This window comes from Desarmillaria tabescens (assembly GCF_030435595.1).
Source record: "Desarmillaria tabescens strain CCBAS 213 chromosome Unknown EV420scaffold_36, whole genome shotgun sequence".
Lineage (NCBI taxonomy): Eukaryota > Fungi > Basidiomycota > Agaricomycetes > Agaricales > Physalacriaceae > Desarmillaria > Desarmillaria tabescens.
Window position 1 is genome coordinate 37,893 of NW_026848335.1, and position 20,758 is coordinate 58,650.

Consider the following 20,758-nt stretch of genomic DNA (forward strand, 5'->3'; position numbering starts at 1 on the left):
AATGTGACTCTATCGCACAGCTTCATATAGGTAAACCGGTACAGTACAGAATTCACAAGCCTGACAGCGGATGTCAAACATAAACCCGTGGACAAGAGTCCCAGCAGTAGGTGGATAGTTATGCCGATTTGCAGGCTGCGAAGCCTAAGTGGCAGGCCGAGTATCACCGTGGAGAACAGACGGAATTCCCCTAGTAGCCTGCATCCCGCTGTACAGTGAAATGGCCGGGTGACGTCTCTCGACGAGTCTAGTCTAAGGATGTGCGTGGCTGTGGCATCTCTATTGTCAAACAAATAATAAGCAAGTGCAACATCGAAGTGGATATAGACATACGACATAGTCCGCACGACATATGTAACCGCTACTTCTGAATCCAAAAAAGTGTTTCAAGGAAAAACTCATGGGCTTCATTCCTGTGGTTATAGTGAGTAGTAGAGGAAATGACGGCACTTCTTGGCATCAGTGGGATCTAAACGTTAGTGAACGAGATGAACCAGGATGCGATGGCAATGGCATACGCGAAATTTCACCTGACCATTGCAATGGCCGGAGGCGTCCGTTTCTTGGGAGGGTGCTTAACTGCTGCGGTATCTGCGAAGCTCAGGAACAGTAGTGATATATGCTGATTTCAAGGACGGAGGATTTACACAGAAAGTAGACAATAGCACCATGGGGACAGACACAAGAAAAAGGTGATCTTGTCGCATCGGGAGTACTTTGAAGATGAGAAAGGGACTGGGGAGAGCGACTCGTGGGCAAAGCACGGGTAGCTGACCTGGACCAGAGGAAGCCATCCAGCGCCACCATATCCATTGTCACAATCAGGGCCCCCATGAATATGATACAACAGCAGGACGAGCTTGATACTGCCTACAAAACATCGGGAGGTAGGCAATCCTTGTTTTTCAGCCAATCTACCAGCAAGGTCAACCACGACAATCACTGTCAGTCGAGCACACGTACCTATGGTCACATCCTCAAGATGGTCATCGAAATCGCCAAACTTCTGATGCAAGCGCTTTTCCTGGACGAGTTTGACCGCTCGAGCAGGTAAATCGGCTGAAGCTAGCTGAAATACAGAACCGGGCGCAAAATCCGCAGGCGTTGTAGTGTTACACCGCCAAGACGATCCTTGGGAGACGTAAGGCTTTACAAGAATCGGTTACGACGGTGTCCGTAATCTGAACTGAATGGTACGCACGACGAGGGCAGCATCGCCTGTGCCCAGCTTGTTGCCGTCAATCTATATGTCACCACTGAGAAGGCGATGTCGGTCACGAGCTAAACACACACCACGAAGGCAACAGCCGCGCCGAATCCTTCCTTCACCTTTGAAGCAATCTTTCCACCGACTGGGGCCAACGCGGTATCATCTATCCGTTCAGATGCTTGGTAGTACCCAACCAGCTTCATATGCATGGATTCTGCAGGTCCTTCCTGCCTTTTAGCTCAAAGTCAGATGAATACAGAGATACAGAGACCGACAAACGTACCAAATCCTAGGCCAATCTCCATCATAGGGCTTAGACTTGTCCAGTGGTGTAGAAGCGGGATGATATCGACGATGGTTACGGTTCCTGCCTCCTCCTTGCCGACCAATACGCCGTTAACTGGGTTGATGAGGATGCTTGGCAGCATGAAAGAATATCTTGAAGTAGGCCCGCGATGAAATAACGTAGGAAGCCATGGTCGAAGCACGTTCTGGTCAGCACAATTCTCAAAGAAGGATATAATTCCCACAATCACGAAATCACGGTCACGTGCTTAATGACAGGGTTCTGTGAACTTCTGTCCTCAGTCCTGACTGAGACTCTTCACCGCTCGGCCTCGGTCCTGCTTTTCAGGCTAAGCTTGAGGTCCAGGCATAGGCCTGTCTAGGCCTGTCTTCAGCCTGCGTGAACGACAAATATTGAAAAACAGTCTATGCCGTGATAGAGACTAGTTATGAAACAGCAGTGGGAGTCATCTATTCATTATTGTCCCTATATATTCATTCTAGCGGAACTTGAGGGGTCATGGATTTGCATTCCTGGAATTCACAAATAAACTTAGTCGGACCACCGGAGACCCGCCTTATTCATATCTCTGCTGAAATAATTTCATCGGATTTTCAACGGAGAAATAGAACTTCGCCCTAGTCGGACGTATATTCATGTTTCTCCGCGTTATGCGATGTTAAACAACGTTCTGGGGTACTACGGAATATCCATCCTTCAGCCATTGCCCCTTCATGTCGGAGTGCCGGGCCGAAAGGGGAATCCCGGCGACGATCTAGTTTTGGTTACGGGCCACGGCGACTAAACGGACTCTATCAATAAGAAGACCATATGGATCACACGGCGCCTCGACACTTTGAATTGAACGTTATCGGCTTATCGAAGAGGCAAAGATAAGCATGGTACTACACTTAATTCTCAACTTCTCCGCCGGTACTTGTCGCACACAATGTCGGATGGAGCACAAGTGTTACCACAAGGAGCCGGCTATGGAGGTGAGTACTACCTCTATGAGAATTACACCTTCCTGTTCTCACGAACTTCTGCTTCTTAGTGGTTGTCGGTAGGCATTATCTCAGTATACTCTTCGAGGTGCAGTAATGACAAGACGTGGAAAAACAGGCATAGGCCTGTTTTTCAGCGCATTCATGGTCGGGTTGACCGCAATTCAAGCCCGGTACACCGCTTTTTCTCCGAAGAACTCGGAAGAGTTCAGTAGTGCTTCACGAAGCGTGAAACCGGGGTTGATAGCGTCGGGTATCGTTTCTGCTGTACGTGCGACCGTTACTTCAGTGCAGATTCCGAAGATGACTGTCGTGTGAATCGGCTTTTTTAGTGGACGTGGGCGGCGACCTTGGTACGTACCTATGATCCTTGTAGGGTTAGTTTTGACTCTGATGTTCTCTGTAGCTTCAAAGTTCGGCAGTGGCGTATAAATATGGTACGAAAGTGTTGGCCCTGATCGCTGCCAAATGTTGACTTCGGCGTAGGCATTAGTGGTCCGTATTGGTATGCTTGTCAGTAACTTCAACGTTCCATGATCTGGCAGTAAGTAATGGTTTGCTAACTGGCAATATGTTGCGCAGCCGGGGCAACAATCCAAGTTCTTCTGTTTGCGATGGTAAGTAATTCCGGTGTTTTTCTTACCGGGCCCCATTCATAATCCGTCATTTCATTTCCACATAGTTGGCGGCCAAACTTAAGCTGAACGCGCCGTACGCCCACACATGGCTTGAGATTGTGGGTGCTCGATGGGGAAAGACGGCTCACCTTGTCTTTATGTTCTTCGGGTATTCTCCGTAGATTCTCTCGCCGACTTGTATGCTCACTCATACGGTTCTATAGGTTAGCTACGAATGTCATCGTGAGCTCCTATGCTCATTCTCGGTGGAAGCGCTACTGTCACTGATCTGACTGGCATGAGCACTCTCGCCGTAAGCGGTTGGAACTCTACACGTAAAAAACCACGCACTGACAACGTCATTAGGCTTGCTTCTTGATCCCCCTTGGTGTGGCAATCTATGTCGTTGTCGGAGGAATGCGATCAACGCTCTTATGTGATTAGTACGCGTCTCGTTATGGTTACCCGACACACGCATCTAATTATCCTTTAGCACCCATACCACTGTCCTCTTTGCTATAATCCTGGTATGGCAGTCTTCTTCATTGGATTCGCGCTGTTTGTTTCCGTGGCTGAATCGTTTCCCAGACGTTCGTCTTCACCGTCTATGCAACGAGTGACAAAATCGGAAGCCCGGCGAAGATGTACGAGCTTCTCACCTCAGCAGCCGCGTCGCATCCCGTCTCAGGGAATGCTCATGGATCCTACGTGACTTTGAGGTCAAAGAACGGGCTCATCTTTGGTGTCATCAACATCATAGGTAATTTTGCAACCGTGTTCCAGGATCAGGCGTATTGGCAACGTGCCATTGCTAGCAGACCTGCGAGTACCGTGAAGGCTTACCTGTTGGGAGGACTGGCTTGGTCAGTGTTCGCCATCAACCTAAGAATATTTCAAGTTTTTTTTATGAGATATTTGTAGGTTTGCTATTCCTTTCACTTTGGCTACAACGCTGGGTCTCTCAGCGGTCGCTTTGACCGGCGATCCAGATATGAAAGTTCTAACAGCGGCAGACGTTTCTGCCGGTCTACCGGCTGCAGCTGCAGCTTCAGCTCTACTTGGAAAGTCGGGCGCTGCGGCTCTACTGGTCCTTCTTTTCCTTGCTGTCACGTCGGCCACTTCAGCCGAACTTATAGCGGTCTCATCTCTCTTAACTTACGACGTGTATAAGGTCCGTTGCTGACTTTTGGTTGCCATATGCATCGTTAATATCCACCGTAGAAATATATCAACCCCAGAGCGACGGAGCAGCAGATTCTGAGGATAGGCCATTTAATGGTAGCTGTGTATGCAGTCATCATGGGATTGGCCGGACTCATTTTCTATTACATCGGTGTTTCTATGGGATGGCTTTACGTGCGCCTTTTGTTTCGCTATTAGAATCGATATTAATGATCATTAGACCTTCATGGGGGTTATCCTTGGTTCGGGTGTAGTTCCCATCGCTCTTTGTATCACATGGAAGAAGGCCAATAAGTGGGGTTGCATAGCTGGTGCGATGGCTGGGTTTGCCGCTGGTATCATTGCATGGCTTGTAACAACTACATGCCTCAATGGCGGTGTTATTAACGTCACCGTGAGTCTTCCTTTTCTATTCCATGGCGCCTCGTCCTAATGTTTAAGCAATATTAGACCAGCGGAGGTATGTGAATTGTCCGATTCATTTCTCATTAAACTCACTCCATTTCAACAGGCGATTATGAGATGCTAGCTGGAAATTTAGCATCTATTGGTGTCGGAGGCATTATAGCAACTGTGTCCTCTCTGATTGTAGGCTTCATTCACTTCTCCCGGTTCCACATCGTCTAATCTAACCAAATAGTGGCCTGAAAACTTTGACTTCGAGATTACTCGTTCGCTTAATCGGCCTGAAAGCATCTCGGGTATCTCGAAATCAAAGGGTGAAGTTACTTGCGACGATCTGGATCACAAGGAGAAGTCACCAGGTGTATCCTCTTCGACACACGAGGCTTGTGTTGAGGACGAAGACCTTGACCCGGAGGCATTAAAGAAAGCGTTTAATTTCGCCACCTGGTCGTCAGTCGTGTTGGTGAGGCCTTTGTCCTTTGTGTGTCCTCGTGCCCAAAACTCACACATTCAATGAAGCTGCTGATCTTGATTATAATAGTACCGCTACCACTCTTTTTCGCTTCGACGATATATGGAACCGCGGGGTTGACAGCGTGGATTGTTATCGGGATCATTTGGACTTTCTTATCCGCCTTCGCTGTGGTTCTGTACCCGTTGTGGGAGAGTCGGGAAGCTTTGACCATGATATTTAAGGGTATTATCAAGGTACTCAATATCTTATTGCCACTGAGCCTTGGACGCAAGACTGATCGGGCATTTTGTAGGATATCTTCTCGAAAGGCGGAGGAAAATATATTCCTTCAACGTCTTTCTCTGCTTAATGTTCACTTCATGAAGACGAGTAGGTAGAATTCTATGTCGTGGAAACATTTTTAGATATAGATAGATCTAATATCTATCATACCATCTACCGAGAACCCTATTGAGTACGACATTCGGTTATGTTGTAGATGCTAACATTTATAATATGGGTTGCAGATTCATGAAATCTGTTCTCATCATTGACGAACACAATGATTGATATCAATTACGAGCAAATCTAAGTGCAATAGACATAGCGTCCTCCAAATTCAAACAACGTAGATAGTAAGGTCGGACGCGTCTCGGCTCTCAGGTCATAGATGTCCGGTTCCTCCTTTCTGGAGCTTCTGGCCCGTTAACGGGTGAAAGTATTGTGTTGTAGATCTCGTGGTTTCGTTTGTCTGATTCCTTCTATAAGTCCTTAGTAGACGGTGGGATTTCTGCGGTTAATGCTTTGCAGAATCGAAACAAAGTGGCGGTTATTGGAAAAAGCAAGGCAGGTTGGTCTGAGTACATCTCGTACGAACGTCGAATTCATACTAAGTGTTATATATCATCCTCCGTTCGAAAAAATATGTGACGTTCAATTTTCAATGTTCTAATGCTGGTTATGTGAGAAATCACCCTCAAACCGTGGCGGTACGAAACTTAATATACATTGATGGATAATGATGACTATTTGCGAAATTAATTAGGCCGTCATGAATCATCCCTTTGATTTTACCTTGGAGAGCATTCCTTGTCATGTATTCATGCCTAAGTATGATGTTTTCTGTACCAAGCAGGTACAGGAGAACTGAGAAGGTAGGTTGAACACCTCATGGCATTAATCGGACTAAGTAATGGGGGTGGCGTATTATAATTTATGAAGATAAGGTATTAAGGCTGAATTGTGAGCTTCCATAGACGCTTTGGAAGCTAGGGCCGGATGGCCACCTGGGGGTGGTAATCAATGAGTCCGACTGGGCGACCTGAGAGCCCTGAGGTCTTTTTTGTGCGCTGTCGGAGTAGGCCGGAGTTCGACTCGGAGTTATCGGCCCGAGTTTAGTCTCGGCCTGACCGGCCCCGATCATTTTTCTCTTGTGTTCAGACCTACTCCTGCTCGTCTTCAGTGGATTTCTTCAGCATTTATCTCGCATAGCACCTGGGACGCTTGGGGATAATTTGAAGGCTTTACGCTTCATTGATAGTAGCAGGCAGATTACCAGAGATGCCCCCCTCTACCACCCTCAACCATCTCCCAAATGAACTCCTACTTCTCATTTTTCAAGACCTTGACACCTCCAGCCTCATTGCCGTTTCTTGCTTGTGTAAAAGAATCAATTCCCTAGCACTTGCGCAAATCCTTTTCCCGCATAATACGTATTTTTCTGGACTATCGTCCATCATTATGCGGTTTGGGAGCTCCGGTCTGTCATTCAGCAGCATCCCTGCTCTCCGGCTTGCGTTCTCGATGAAAGATCATGTAGATTTATTCTCCTGCCAATTCTCGCTGGGAGAGTGTGCCAAGGAGATGGAGCAGGTAACGAGGCTTTTCAAGACGGAGAGAGAGCTGCACTCTGTATTTTTACACTTTCCTGGGTGGCCAACGCTCTTCCAGCCACCAGCCGCATATTCCCCCATTGAATGTGGTGCGGCGATCTCTGGCCTCCTTCGTCACTTACACAGCGTGCAGTGCCATTCATTCGACATCAACAACGCACCCCAAGTCGAGTATGCCGAAGGTGCCAAGTTCGATGGCCCCATCGTCAACACGCTCAAAGATATCTCTATCTCCCGCGCTCATTTCATGTCCGCAGACTTTTTCCGTGACTGGACCATCAGCACGATGAATCTGTCACCCCTCACAGAAGTCTCGCTGGTAAACGTTGACGTTCGCGCATTGCTGCCCTCCCTCTTCCTTCCATCCTTGCAAAAACTTGTCATTCGGTGTCCCTGATCTTCATCTCACTGATATCACTCCCTTTTTATCCCGCCATCCTACCATCAACAATCTTATGCTCAGAGTGACCTGCGACGATGCCTCCCTTCCCCCGGGTTCCCTTCCTGAGCTAAAATCTCTCAGCTCGTCGGCAGATTGTCTGTCTCAATTACTATCTTCGCTCGATTCCATGCTCCAGATTCACAGCGTGACCTGCTATGGTTCGGCCAGCCTGTTCCCTCTCACACTGCCGCCCCCGAGTACTGTGCAGACACTTTTCCGGAACATCGCCCTCCATGGCACTATAACCACTCTCGATGTTCCCCTCTTGGATTTGAACACCTCGGAGGAGTGGCTAAGTGTAACTCCAAGATATGAGCACCTCCTCACCGGGATTACAACCTTGTATATTGATTCGTCGTTGACTGCGAGGAACAAGAGTGTGATTATGCAGCGGATTATAGAGTCGATCGTGCTATTTCCAAGGCTAAAGACTCTGACGTTGTTTGGGTGGTCGCAGTGTGAGGAGTTTGCCAGGAGTATCAAAGCAGGTCTATCCTTCTCTCCATAGGATCACGTCGGGCCTCACAGATATTTTATGATCTATCACCTAGCATCAACTACCACAAACTTAGGATGCAGCTTGTTGAAGCGTCTAATTCTAGACGTAATTTTTGAACAGAGAAAATCATCTAGCGAGAGGACTTGACCTGCGTCACTACTGGCCATTGCGGATGACAACTGGACCTTATGGTGCCATCGACATCTCCGAAGCCCGTTGTTACGACAGCTTTTTTTATCTTCTTCCCACTGTCAAGAACTGCCGCCCCACTGGGCACTACCTCAAGTATATTGAGTGGATCATTGGATTGACAGCACCAGTGATATCATATAGCTCCCTGAGAGTTTTGCTGACTCGGACGCGCAGGTTTTCACAGTTCGTCCGACCTCGAGACAACTTGCATCCCTCTCGTTTCTCCTCACTGACATCAGCATCTCTGCTAAATCCGGATCATGACGTTTGATAACATCGCTCTAGAAACACGAAGGCCTCGATGTGAATACGCCCGAGCAGAAAATAGTAGGATTCCGGCACGGCATGGAGCTTAGATCAAAGCTCCAATAGGAACAGCTTCATATCTCCAGATAAAAGGGACCTTCTTAAGGATCGTCATCTCATCTTCACCCCCGTGTCGCCTCCATGAACTCGAAAAATATGACCGTGATATCGGGTGCTACAAAGACTTCCAATCACCAGAAAGCCAGACCTGTTTTGTCTCAGGAGCATTATCTTCCTACACCTTTAAGTACAAATATGATTATAGCTCCTTCAGTAAGCACGCTCTTCTGGTTTTGTTTTTCCCCACCAAGGTATTCAAGTTGATTCAAGGCGCAGCCTCTGCCTTTCATACCCCCATCTATCTTCAACTTTGGATCGGAGGCGGCGGAATATCGTACTAACGCGGCTCTTCCAAATATCATGACACCCTCCTCTACTTTCGTGAGTGATCGTTTTTGTTGCTACTTGTCCCTCTAAGCAGGCTATTGCTATAGATACCAGACCATACGCGAGCATCTACTCTCAGCACTTCGAGTACCACTTTCCGGGTGGCGGGAGAGCTCCAAAGGTTGGACGATGTCCAGTTGTCCCTCCGAAACGACAACTTCGGTACGAGACCTCTTGCTGCAGGCAATTTCGTGAGTGCTTTTTACTTTATTGTGGTGAGCAACGTCCTCACTCTCGTATAGCAGATGGTTGATCCAAACGATGCCACGGATGCCATATTGACCATGTTCAATACTCCATTCGACGTAGAAGAATGTGGAACAACCCAGACAGCCCTACAAGGCCTTCCAGGTGGGATGACCCCCGTATCGGCTCTCCGGTAAAAATACCCACCACTTCTCCCAGGAGTCAAATGCTAACGAGCCAGGTCTTCTGCCTAGTGGAGAATACAGCATGGCGGGAATAGACCTTCAGTCCAATGGGCTAGTGGGTGAAAATAACATGACTGTACCTGCTACCGTTTGGTTGGAAGGTTGCGATAAGGCGGGGACTGGGGTAACGTTTCAATACAGTTACCCCGAGACGATCTCATTTCCCGTGAGTACATCTATTACCTCGTAGCGATATCGATTTACCCCTTTACCCCTTCGTTACAGCCAAAGCAAGCCAGCGCGGACGTGAAGGCTATCTCGACTAAATTCAATAAAAATTTCAAACATCATAACTACCTTCCAGACATCCAGCTGGTTTCGTCAGATTCTGTTCTCTTCGAAGTTCATTATCGCGAAATCATCATTGCATCTACGAATGCATTTAACAAACTCTTGGAACATCACACGCCTTGCGTTTCCGTCCAGGAGACTTCTGAAATGCTCAATATCATTTTGCACGCGATATACGGTATATCATGCTCTCAATTTCGACACACCATCGATCATCTCATAACTGCTGTCCGCCTCTTTCCTAAATACGGCCTGGAACCCAAAGCTTTTGTCTCACCTTCATCGCCGCTCTTCGACGTTATTCGTTTCCAGATGCCGCTCTCACCACTAGAAGTTTACGTCGTTGCCTCGAATTATGGTCTCGAGGAACTTGCAACCGCCGCATCAAGTCATCTACTTTCCTTCAAAATTGGCACGATGAGCACTGAGATGGCGCAACTCATAAATCCTGTATATCTCAAGCGCCTCTTTGACCTCCAAACAACTCGTGTCAATACATTAAAGCGTGCGCTGTCTATACCCCCGGCCCACCACTCCGCTACTCCGACGTGTGACTTCATAGCTCAGAAGTCTTTGACTCGGGCGTGGGCGTTGTGTGCAGCATATTTGGGGTGCAGTGCTAATGCTGGTTTGTTGCTATATGCTTCCCGTCGATCTCGAACTCATAGCGATGTGTTTCAAGGAATTACGGCTAGCAGGATTGAGAATGTGTTTCGGGCCTTCGCAGATAGGTACCTTTCATGCGACGAATGCAAAGGCTGCCTTAAAGGCTCGCCTAAAAAGTATCATTCTCGAATGGTCAGAGATGAAGGTATGCCCTTTTTTCTATCGTTCAAGAATTATATTGACAGGGCCTCTCTGTAGCGAACCATTTAATTGATGGAATGTGCTGCCGGAGCCATCTAACATCTTTCTACCTGAAAAATACTAATACAATGCTTTCACGCTGTGGCGCTAGTGTTATGGATGTCGGGGTCTTTTCCAACTTGAGCACGAGTCAACACATGCCTGCTCTCGGCCTTCTCGGCCTTGACCTCGGCCTACCGGTATTTTCTCTTATTTTCTCTTACTTTCTCTATTCTTCTTGCTGATACTAGAATACTACGGAACATTGTAGAATTATAATGACTCACTGCCTTACTAGTAGTATATAAATATTGTCTTTACTGTTGTATTAGGATCTCTTAAGCTAATTTACTCATCTTCAAAGTCCACTTAACTGTGTGATCTAAGCATTTCTGATCGGTTACGCCAAGCGCTTGCCAATCAACTGCTTCCCGACTACGCCTAGCGCTTTTCGGAAACCCTGTCAGTTACGCCTAGCGCTTGCTGACGCCCCGTTAACTACGCCTAGCGCTTGTTAGCACCCTTACAGATCCCTCTTGGTGGTTGGAACTCGGCTTTCGGACATCCTCGCTCATGACTCGGGTTTTACTTGAGTATTCATTAACTTGTGTATTAGCTCGAAATACCCCGATCCTTAACAGCTAGTTACGAGCGATTTTCAGATTGTGTAGAGGGACGGGGGATAAGAAGTCTGAGTCCATCATCGTTATCGCGTCGTGTAGTCATTCTCTAAAGACGGTAGAAGAGACGCGTGATAAGCGCGAAACAACGCATGAACATGAAAATACCAAGGGGCGCTTGAAGATATGTAGTAACCCAGACGCCAATCTCTGCACAATCCGGGCACATCACCAACCTGTGGGACATCTTAACAGAGACACAAAAGTTGATTGATTAGTACTGGGAACGTAGCACGAGTTCATAAAACTTTGAATCAAGTACCAAAACGGCCAACTATACATAGCGTGTGCACGCCCCATCTTGACATACGCATCAACGGCATGGTGGACTGAGAAGAAAACACATGAGAAGGAGCTAGAGCGAGTTCAAAGACGAGCCTTGCGCAAAGTGATCGCAGCATTTCGCACTACACCAATCGAAGCCATAGAAATCGAAGCATCAATTCCCCCGATCCGCCTACACCTGGACCAGTGCTCAAGGCGTTCAGCGATTAGACTCAACAAGCTAAGTACACGCAACCCAATCATCCAGGGGCTTGACAACAGATGGAGAGCAGGTAGAAACCCCACCAATCCGCCCCCCCCTGCCGACACACAAGCATCCAGGGCAGCTGCAGAGCTCAAAAAGACGACCCCGCTGCAACAAATTGCAGCGTTGACAGACCCCGACGACGAACGTCTACATCCGTTCTCGGAACATGCTGCGCCATGGAGACGCACCAAACACGACTACGGGGAAAGGCTCATCATTAGTGGGACGAATGGCCTGTCTAAAGACGAAGCAGCGCACCAACACACAGCAGAGGCCGTTTCATTTTAGATCGTAAAAAACGGAACCTTAAAAGGTTTCGTTTTAGTGAAGCCTTTGTCAGTCCCAAAAAGGCCGTCTGTAAAACGGTATGAAAAATCTTTCCTCCTATAGAACAAAGGAATTGAGATAACATTTCGTTTTACAGTACTCAAAACGGGGGCGTAAAAATTAAAGCTGAAATCGAAACCTTTTAGAATCCCGTTTTATACCATCAAAAACGCACCAGCCACTGCAGTGACACAACAACTACATCAGACGGCTGCAAACCCGAGACCACCTGTTGGTTTATACGGATGGTTCGCAGCGGGACATACGGGGGAGCAACCGAGTAGGAGCAGGAATCGTGGGATACAGAGACAGGACACAGACGTTCGAGCTCAACATGGGACTGGGGGAGAAAGCCGAAGTCTATGACGGAGAGATGGCAGCACTTGCAATGGGGGCAACCAGAGCGACGAACCACGCAAAGGAAGACGAGGAAGTGAAGCACCTCCACTTCTTTGCCGATAACACATCAGCCATTGAGGCGATATTCGACTCCGTGCCCAGGACGGGACAGGCATACGCAATAGTATTCCACCGCCGAATACGGTAATTCCTCGACAGCAACCCATCTCATACGGTGGAAGTCGCATGGTGTCCAGGACACAAGGACATACAAGGAAATGAGCGAGCGGACTACCTAGCAAAGAGGGGAGCAGAAAAGTCAACAGACGCGATGGGCAGGACAAGGGCCAATGCAAGAAGAGAAGCAAAAGCAAAGACAGCGGCGGAATGGAAGAAAATATGAGAGGCCAGCCCTAAGCATGGACGATATGCGACGGCAAACAGATTCCCGCCGTCGTTGAGGCCGACACAACTTCTTGGACCTCGCAGGGAAAAGGGACGTTTATGGCCGAGTCCTACAATGCAGAACAGGACACGGATACATAGGCGAGTACTACGCACAATTCATGCCAAGTGAGAACGTTGACTGCCCTTGTGGCGAACTCTTCCAGACACGCGAACATATCATTTGTGAATGCCCACGCTATGAAATGCAACGGGAAATACTTCGAAACGTATCAAGGACCCTGTACCTGCCGGACATCCTTGGCACCAAAAGAAGGGATCGCAGCGCTGGGCGAGTTCATTGAGAATCCGGGGGCGTTTACTCGATCAGGGGAGACGCGAAGCCCCAGACAGGCCCCGGAAATGGAGGAGGAAGAGGAAAGAGAGTGGTGGGAGGAAGAAGACGACTCAGAGGATGATCGATGAGCCTGAATAGTCGCCGCATATCCACCGCAACACGAGAGCATACCCAAAGGGACGGCCAAATGCAGATTCAACTCAATTAATCCATCACTGGGGTGCAAAAATACCTGTATAAGTCCGTTACTCTACTCCACACCGCACGTCGAATCACCCGGGGAAATCAGACGAATGAGAGGAGGGACTGGGTCAAGAGGGAAGGAGAGTGCCTGAGGACCTGTCCCTCCACCGCGTCTTAGTAGTTAGCGTACTTGAGGCGGTTAATCAAATACAGAGTTCAAAAAGAAAAGTACCAAAACGGTTAATACGGACCGATGCCGTGGCTGTGCTTATTGGCAATAGCTCTTTCCTGCTTCCGGTTTGTTCAACAATGGTTTAACCTCCTTGCTCAAAATCCGGTATGCTTTGAAGTACTTTTCTCTGTGCTGGTGGCCCAGTGATCATATCGGTTTTCTTCCATGGATCATCGACATTGAGGTTCTCAAGCCAATTTTCTTTGCTCATCACAAGAGTCTTCCGGTTTTTGCCTGATTTGTTCAAGATCTTTTTGCGAACCTATGCGTCATGGATTCCCATTAGGACTTGAACGTCATGTCCACGGGACATCAATATAAGATATTACTTCCCGCGTCTCCGAGACAAATTTGCAATGGTCGACTCTACGATGATGACTTCAGCTCAGCAGCAAGCTTACAGAAGTAATCCTAGAAACTTTCAAGACGAGCATGGCCATCAAGTCACTCGTGATGCTATCCATACTATGCCGGTGGGCGGTAAGCAATTTCCATTTTCATTCGCCTTGCAAGATGACACGAATCTAGACCCTATCGAGTCCACCGGGACTGGCTATGGTAATACTACCGAAGCAGCCACCTTGTCTCAAGCTAGCAGACAACGTAGCTCTGCCTATGAAGGTAACAAGCTGTTTTTATTAGCCCTTCAGAACACTTATATCTTTCCTAGGCAATGGTCAGAACGCCGGCGGAAAAATCTCCAATTCCGGGCGCGTTGAGAGAGGCCGTGAAAAGAAGGTGAGCCCGGAGATTCATCGCGTTACCACTCCTTCCGTTTCTCATTATACCGGCATGCAGATGGAGACCTAAACACCACATCTGAATCCTCAAAGCATTTGTAAGATTAAGGACATGGAATGAAATCATTGGCTTCCTGCGCCGTGTATTATCGGGTGCAAAAAGTCTCATGTCATTAAAATTCCTTTCTACTTTTCTGCGTGGTCGGGAAGACCATCAGTCCCATCCTGATCCAAAAGCTCCTCGTCTTCTTGACGGGCGCTACGCATGTGAGTCACTGTTCTCTCCTGAAGGTCTGCCATAGAAACTCCGGTGTTGCGATCCGCCTATATATTTATTGTGCCTCAGTACAGACGGGATAGGCATCAGATACAACATACTTTGACAAAGACTTCAGAGTCAGTTGCGAGGAACTCGTTCCATCCTTCTGCGCTATCGACGGGAGCAGACGTCTGAATTCTGCTTTTCGATAAGCTCTTTTTCTTCTCTCTTTCGATAAGCTTTCGAGTCGTCACTCCCAAAATTCTGGTGAGGCGAAGTAAACGGCACGTACCACTGGATCGTTGCCGTGCACCGAGCTGAAGTGAAAGGTTAGAACCTACCCTTCAAGCCATAGGAAGCGATCCGGCTAACCTAGTGTTTCGGACAGTTCCCAAGAGCACGCGAGTTGGTGCTTTTGCGCCTTTTTTGAGTGCAGACGAGATGACTGGGTACATGGTAGTTCAAGTTCAAGTTGGGTATGTACTTTCTGATTATGCTAGACTGTGGATCATCATTGACGTCAGTGGTGAGAGGTGGCGAGCAGCATAATATTAATTCCCCGCGCGCTGTTCATGATGCAACCATGTCATTGTCACCTATCAGGTGATTTCAGAGTCAAGTTGTTGTGGAGCGTCGTCCCGTCCTGACCTCTAGAAGCGAGCCTTCTGTCCTACCATGCTAGTGCCCCTGTGTCAAACCCTTAAATTCGGTTCTATTAGTAGAAAATATTACCCGCATTTGCTCTCGCTGCAGTCTCGACTTATCTCAACATCGCGCAAGGATCGACTCGTCATCTTGGCTCTGGATGGGGAGGCTACAAGGTTCTACACAGTATTGACAGGAGAAAATGGGGTACAGTTTATTTTCTGCTGTCTAAAATCCATTTAATTCTTCCAGACGTCGTTGTCAGTGTCTCCGAACAATTACTTCAACTTTACACCTCTCTTAGCCAGTGCCTGCCGTTGGGATATTGGAATTTCGGTGTGTTGTTGAGCCCGTAAGCGAATTGTCCCGCTTTTTCTCGGATCTCCTTGTTGATCTGCTCCTCCGCAGGTCCAGCACTTTTCTCCTCGAGTTGTTAGTCATGTCATCCTATGTCATAACGTTCAAGGGATACGAAATTGATTAACAGATACCGTATCAAGCGTGGTGTGACAGAATCGGTAAGTCTGTGATTTTTAGAAGCGGGACGATCGCTCACAGAAGACACATATTTTATATTTCAAAAGCAAGATGTTGGAATGCGTGCGTCGGCTGGATGGCTATATCAGTCAACATGTTTACAAGGCACCGCAGATGCTCGCCACTCCTGTTTCATTTTCTTCCTCGTCTCAAACAATCGTAGATGAAAAAGAGTGCTCGCAGTTCAGCTGCAACACGCCTTTCTCTCTTCAATATGACAAACTTGTGATAGCCGTTGGGCATATCCTCAAAGTGAGTGGACATTTTGTAAAATCAAATGCTTACTTACTTTCAACAGCATTCGGTATTCCGGGGGTCAAAGAACACGCACATTTCCTTAAGGATGTAAAAGATGCTCGGGCAATCCGAGCGCGCGTTTTGCAATGTCTGTATTTCTTGGCTGCCGTTGATGTTACTCATATCACAGGGTAGGCTTCGAGCAGACGCATCAACCCGTTGTGACAGATGCTGATCTCTGGAAGCTTCTCAATTTCTGTATTGTTGGTACGCTCGCTATTTGCTTCCTAATATTCTTTCATCGATGAACTGGCAACTATGAAGGCGGTGGTCCCACGGGAGTGGAATTAGCTGCAGAACTCCACGACCTCATCAATGAAGACCTGCGAACCTATTACCCTGAGCTCGCCCGGTTGGCGCAAATTAACCTGTATGACGTCGCGCCCAGCATACTAGGATCATTCGATCATGATCTAGTGAAGTACGCCTTCAGTCGCGGTTTTGATTCAAGTTAGCCTGAAGTTCACTGATGCAGATATACCGAAGACCGGTTTCACCGCGAAAAAAATCAATATTTGGACGAATCATCACGTAGAACGCGTGGAATCGGTTAGGTTCTTTTCGTTGTGATGAGCTCGCGCTGATAGTAAACTTGATGCAGAACAAATTATTTCTGAAAGAAAAAGGCGAGGGTGCGTACCTCATACTGACACGCCTTTTTCGTCTAAGCTGTTGATAGTCCCCTTTGGAGTCCTAGTATGGAGCACAGGTTTGGCGACAAACCCTTTGATCGAATCCATCACTGGGGTCAAAAAACACCCCAAGACCGGGAGGTAACGTTTTCAAATTCTTACAAAAACTCTTGACTTTTGCCAGTCTGATTACCGACCATCACCTCAACATTATCGAGTCCGATGATTCACCTAACCCTGACGTATGGGCTATCGGAGATGCGGCCATAATTGAAGACAACCATCTCCCCGCTACTGCTCAAGGTTCAGATTCCATTCGTCGTCTCTGATGGTAGCTAAGATACGCTCATTCAGTGGCTTATCAAAAGGGCGCTTATCTTGCAAGAAAACTCAATGGGATTGCACGGGGTCGGCAACATCCCGAAGAGTTCCAGTTTTATAATAAAGGCATGTTGGCATATATAGGGAACTGGTTTGTAGTTTCCTTCTAGTCGGGGAGGCTCTGTTGCGGTGCACATCCCCAGCATTGCGAAAACGAGGCGAAGGTCGGAGATTGATCTTCACCATTTGCAGGAACGCTATCTATGGCCGTCCTAAGGATAGTGACGGTGGCAAGTTTTTCATTGGCAGCCCAGAATCTGGACGCGCCGCGTGGTTATTGTGGCGATCGGCGTACTTCACCTTGACGCTGAGTTGGAAGAAACAAGTGCGTGTAGAATTATTATAGTCTCCGATTTCCAGAACTGACATTCTCTAGAATCCTCGTGGCAACTTATTGGTATGGCCCAGGTTATTTCAGGGATTCATCAAAGATAACCTACACGTTCCTTTAGGTTCGTGAATTGTGAGTTCCTCACAGCGAATACATCAGGTTCGGTACTGTTCACCTGTGATTTCAGGGATCTTTGGGCGTGATATATCATGCTTCTAAGGCTACTGCGGGGAGAAACTGGACATTTTTGAATACAGAAGGTTCTCCTGACGTCGTGTATGAAGTCATGTATGCGGTCAGACATCGGTACCTTTACTTACTCAGCGCCTCGTCACACACAATCTCTATGGGAGGCACGAATCTCAATAAGATCGAATCTGGGTGCCAGTTGAACCTAAGCGTGTCCTCGTGGTTTCATTGCATGGACCTCCTAATGTTGAATGTCATTTAATTTCCGTATTTTCAGCTCCGCAACATGTATGTTCTTCCGCTTGGAAGATGTTCTCGTTCGTGGAAGTTTTTGCTTCCTCCACTCCCTGGATATAATATGCATGTTGGTGCAGCAGTGTTACAGATGTTGCGGTTTATCCGGCAAACAGGTATGCGTTGTGGCCATCTTTGATGCTAACCCACTGCGCCGCTGCTTACTCGGTGATGTGGTCCGTTGTCTACAACAAGAGGGTGGTTGCTAATGTGACATTCTTAGTCCTCGTTTTGAGAGTTCCTGGAGGGCATAAGAGCGACCCGCCGGCCATTGTAGGATGGGAGTGGCAACATAGAATTTCGTTCTTAGCTACGTATCATAGTCATGTATATCCTGAGGTCTGAGAGACAGCATGATGCACTTTTTCAATAATGAACCTTTTGTGGACTATAAGGTTCTTCCAGATATCGTATTTCGTTAGGTGTAAGCACCACATCCAAACCGCCTATCAAATATATTATTGCATGGAGGCGACACTGAACGGGACAAACGCACCAACCGCATCCAAAAGTTTGTCAGTAGACGATGCATTGATGACTAGGGCACAAACACCTGAGGTATCGACATCAGTGGATTAAACAACATCTATTTTGTATAAACCTTCTCGACTAATGGACCATGCAACGGCGACTTGCGTCATGGTAATGTTTCTCTGGTTCGCAATTTCTTCAACCCTGATGGGGAAAGAGGGGTCAGGAGGATGAATCTGATAACGAGACAGAAGCATGACCACCCGCCTTAAGATGACTGTATCATTCCACCTTGTTCTGTGGATGTAAATGAGTAGATTTATAACGTTTTTATGGGACGCACATACCTCCCGTTGGCAGGTGGAGTAGGCTGCTGATGCAGAGGTAAGGTGACAGCGCCACGAGCAAGCGTGGACCAAGGCAAGGAAGAAACACCGTAATACTATAGCAAATGTCAGATGCCTCCAGAACAATTCTTTACGCGGGACAAACCTTCATGGCGTGGAACAACTCATTTTCATCCTCGCGATAGAGAAGATTGTAGTCATTTTCCACCGCGATGAATGGTGTCAAGTGATTGTCGACCGCGTAATCTCCAAATACAGGTCGTTAGTATTCTCATGATGACTTCTTCAAGGGAAAAGTACTTTGCATGGCAAGGACTGTACACGCGAAGAGATGATGTCAGGACATAACATTGACGAGCGAGAGAAAAAAGATGTACACTGCCAGGCGCGACAAGTCGATATTCCAATATATCGAACGTAACCAGCTGTTACTACATCATGAAGGGCTTGCATCTAAAGAAGTTGAGATTGAGTCTATGACGAATAAAACGCGTCATGTCCTCACCGTCTCATGGATCGGGGTCTGGAAATCAAATTCATGGCAGTGGAGAACGTCGATATAGTCCAGTTGCAGACGGTCCAGGCTCTTCTTAACCGAATCAAATATGTGCTGAAGGGTTCGATGAATGTATCATTCTAGGAAAATTAGGCTCGTGGAGACCTTGCGACTGAGTCCATATTGGTTCACATATCCGTTGGAATCGGCCAGCGCTGTTGCTCGACCAGAGATCCGTTCGTTCATGGATCGTGTTACTGGGTGGAAAACCTGCACAGATGTCATCCCCGTGGGAAAACGGAGTAAAAATCGCCGACCTTCGTCATTACAACAATCTCCTCCCGCAGCATATTGTGTTGTTTAATGGCCTTCCCTAATACAACTTCGGATTGTCCGTTAGAGTATATCTGAAACATCATACCGAATGTTGATTAGTGAAAAGTGAAATAAATGTATTTACATTGGCGGTATCAAAGGTGTTGATTCCGATATCATAACTGACGGGGAGTAAGATGAGTATTGGTAAAAGACGTGGACAATGACGTACGCGGCCTTGATCTGCTTGATGCTCTCTTCTTCATCTTGCACCCAACTGTACCAATCGGAACTCCCATATACCGTGCAACCGAGGATAATTTTCGATACCTTCAATCCTGACGATCCGAGGCGCACTGGAGGCATTGTGTGAGCTGAGATCATTAGAGTGGCTTGGGACTGACCGTAGGACATATCTGTACTTGGAAGGGACATCGTGGACTGAGAGAGGCCAGGAAAAGCAGCAGGTGCGTCTTTTGTATCCTCTCGTGATGTGAACCGTGACATGACTGGAAGCGCCCTTGCTTGTAGTAGGGAGAGCTGTAGAAAGGATCCTGTTACCTTGGTGCCTGGGACAGCTTTCACCCTAGTTGTCGCCTCAATGATGGGACGACCACAGGCTTAGATCGTTACCCTTTTTGCAGCTCCCCGGGGATAACAAGAAAGAAGGGCTCGATACGATTGGATTGCAGCTCAGGGAAGTGTTAACAATGACCGAGATGACAATGCAATAGGCCTCCTGAGGATAACTGGGGTGCGTCTACTTTCTGCGGGTGAGAAGGAATTTCTTAGAATTCCTAGGGCACGCGAAGATGGTCTCTGCAGAAGGACACAAGCCGGCTAACAAGGCTCCATATTCGTACAACGGAAAAAAGGACGAAACCCCGGATACTTGTATCGACTTGCTTCTTCCAACGGCAAGCAGGAGGAGAAAGAGGAGAAGGAGCGCAAGCTTATTCAGAAAGGGGTTATTCGGCCTAACCAGGGTGTATGTACGTTGTGCGGCGGCTCGCTTGGGTAGAATTGCACCTAAATCCGAGCAAAAATGTAGGCTAAGCGTGGGGCATGGAGCGCTGATACCTGAAGGGCTTTGCTCAGTACACAGGGCATCAGAGGCATATCATGAACCTACGTCGTTCTTGACGCTTCAAAATGCCACTTGCAACCAACTTGAAAGGTATGAGTCACTACTATACTCTGCAGGTAGCGCCTGACATACCCGCTAGGCCTCTCTTCTTCAAAAATCTTGAGCTTCCGGCATTAGAGAACAGGTTCTCGATCTTTA

At 47.6% G+C, this 20,758-nt stretch overlaps 7 protein-coding genes across 7 annotated transcripts; 4 read left to right on the forward strand and 3 right to left on the reverse strand.

Moving 5' to 3' along the window:
- Nucleotides 1-506: 506 nt before the first annotated feature.
- On the reverse strand, nucleotides 507-1,638 carry EV420DRAFT_1705731 (uncharacterized protein; the record flags this gene model as incomplete). The annotated part of the gene is made up of 5 exons (XM_060479541.1): nucleotides 507-914; nucleotides 964-1,147; nucleotides 1,202-1,243; nucleotides 1,294-1,433; nucleotides 1,494-1,638. The coding sequence occupies 5 exons, from the start codon at nucleotides 1,636-1,638 to the stop codon at nucleotides 871-873; spliced, it is 555 nt and encodes a 184-aa protein (XP_060327165.1). The 3' UTR covers nucleotides 507-870.
- A 670-nt stretch (nucleotides 1,639-2,308) lies between these two features.
- EV420DRAFT_1562683 (urea transporter) lies at nucleotides 2,309-5,993 on the forward strand. Its single transcript, XM_060473907.1, has 19 exons — nucleotides 2,309-2,491; nucleotides 2,619-2,767; nucleotides 2,907-2,937; nucleotides 2,987-3,013; nucleotides 3,050-3,054; nucleotides 3,183-3,269; nucleotides 3,300-3,315; nucleotides 3,366-3,430; nucleotides 3,484-3,560; nucleotides 3,611-3,644; nucleotides 3,706-3,980; nucleotides 4,039-4,288; nucleotides 4,339-4,473; nucleotides 4,520-4,697; nucleotides 4,811-4,887; nucleotides 4,940-5,167; nucleotides 5,224-5,412; nucleotides 5,472-5,633; nucleotides 5,686-5,993. Exons 1-18 carry the CDS (start codon nucleotides 2,446-2,448, stop codon nucleotides 5,526-5,528), a joined length of 1,926 nt encoding a protein of 641 aa, XP_060327166.1. The 5' UTR covers nucleotides 2,309-2,445; the 3' UTR covers nucleotides 5,529-5,633; nucleotides 5,686-5,993.
- A 607-nt stretch (nucleotides 5,994-6,600) lies between these two features.
- EV420DRAFT_746967 (uncharacterized protein) lies at nucleotides 6,601-7,805 on the forward strand. Its single transcript, XM_060483311.1, has one exon. The coding sequence runs from the start codon at nucleotides 6,719-6,721 to the stop codon at nucleotides 7,445-7,447; it is 729 nt and encodes a 242-aa protein (XP_060327167.1). The 5' UTR covers nucleotides 6,601-6,718; the 3' UTR covers nucleotides 7,448-7,805.
- A 737-nt stretch (nucleotides 7,806-8,542) lies between these two features.
- On the forward strand, nucleotides 8,543-10,872 carry EV420DRAFT_746977 (uncharacterized protein). The gene is made up of 7 exons (XM_060483312.1): nucleotides 8,543-8,762; nucleotides 8,820-8,930; nucleotides 8,984-9,127; nucleotides 9,182-9,315; nucleotides 9,377-9,533; nucleotides 9,593-10,469; nucleotides 10,523-10,872. Exons 1-7 carry the CDS (start codon nucleotides 8,631-8,633, stop codon nucleotides 10,747-10,749), a joined length of 1,782 nt encoding a protein of 593 aa, XP_060327168.1. The 5' UTR covers nucleotides 8,543-8,630; the 3' UTR covers nucleotides 10,750-10,872.
- A 3,593-nt stretch (nucleotides 10,873-14,465) lies between these two features.
- EV420DRAFT_1646538 (uncharacterized protein) lies at nucleotides 14,466-14,993 on the reverse strand (the record flags this gene model as incomplete). The annotated part of the gene is made up of 4 exons (XM_060477926.1): nucleotides 14,466-14,603; nucleotides 14,658-14,777; nucleotides 14,831-14,855; nucleotides 14,911-14,993. 4 exons carry the CDS (start codon nucleotides 14,991-14,993, stop codon nucleotides 14,466-14,468), a joined length of 366 nt encoding a protein of 121 aa, XP_060327169.1.
- Nucleotides 14,994-15,213: 220 nt separating this feature from the next.
- Nucleotides 15,214-17,580, forward strand: EV420DRAFT_1621940 (FAD/NAD-P-binding domain-containing protein; the record flags this gene model as incomplete). The annotated part of the gene is made up of 17 exons (XM_060475752.1): nucleotides 15,214-15,256; nucleotides 15,319-15,395; nucleotides 15,436-15,519; nucleotides 15,592-15,615; nucleotides 15,671-15,705; nucleotides 15,768-15,783; nucleotides 15,835-15,976; nucleotides 16,019-16,105; nucleotides 16,153-16,224; nucleotides 16,282-16,455; nucleotides 16,493-16,566; nucleotides 16,619-16,649; nucleotides 16,697-16,790; nucleotides 16,834-16,952; nucleotides 17,004-17,121; nucleotides 17,223-17,355; nucleotides 17,521-17,580. 17 exons carry the CDS (start codon nucleotides 15,214-15,216, stop codon nucleotides 17,578-17,580), a joined length of 1,383 nt encoding a protein of 460 aa, XP_060327170.1.
- Nucleotides 17,581-18,210: 630 nt separating this feature from the next.
- Nucleotides 18,211-19,908, reverse strand: EV420DRAFT_1646540 (aryl-alcohol dehydrogenase; the record flags this gene model as incomplete). The annotated part of the gene is made up of 13 exons (XM_060477927.1): nucleotides 18,211-18,290; nucleotides 18,341-18,397; nucleotides 18,446-18,612; nucleotides 18,663-18,757; nucleotides 18,808-18,908; nucleotides 18,963-18,977; nucleotides 19,040-19,115; nucleotides 19,168-19,272; nucleotides 19,324-19,428; nucleotides 19,476-19,565; nucleotides 19,619-19,655; nucleotides 19,706-19,829; nucleotides 19,878-19,908. The coding sequence occupies 13 exons, from the start codon at nucleotides 19,906-19,908 to the stop codon at nucleotides 18,211-18,213; spliced, it is 1,083 nt and encodes a 360-aa protein (XP_060327171.1).
- Between the last annotated feature and the right edge of the window lie 850 nt (nucleotides 19,909-20,758).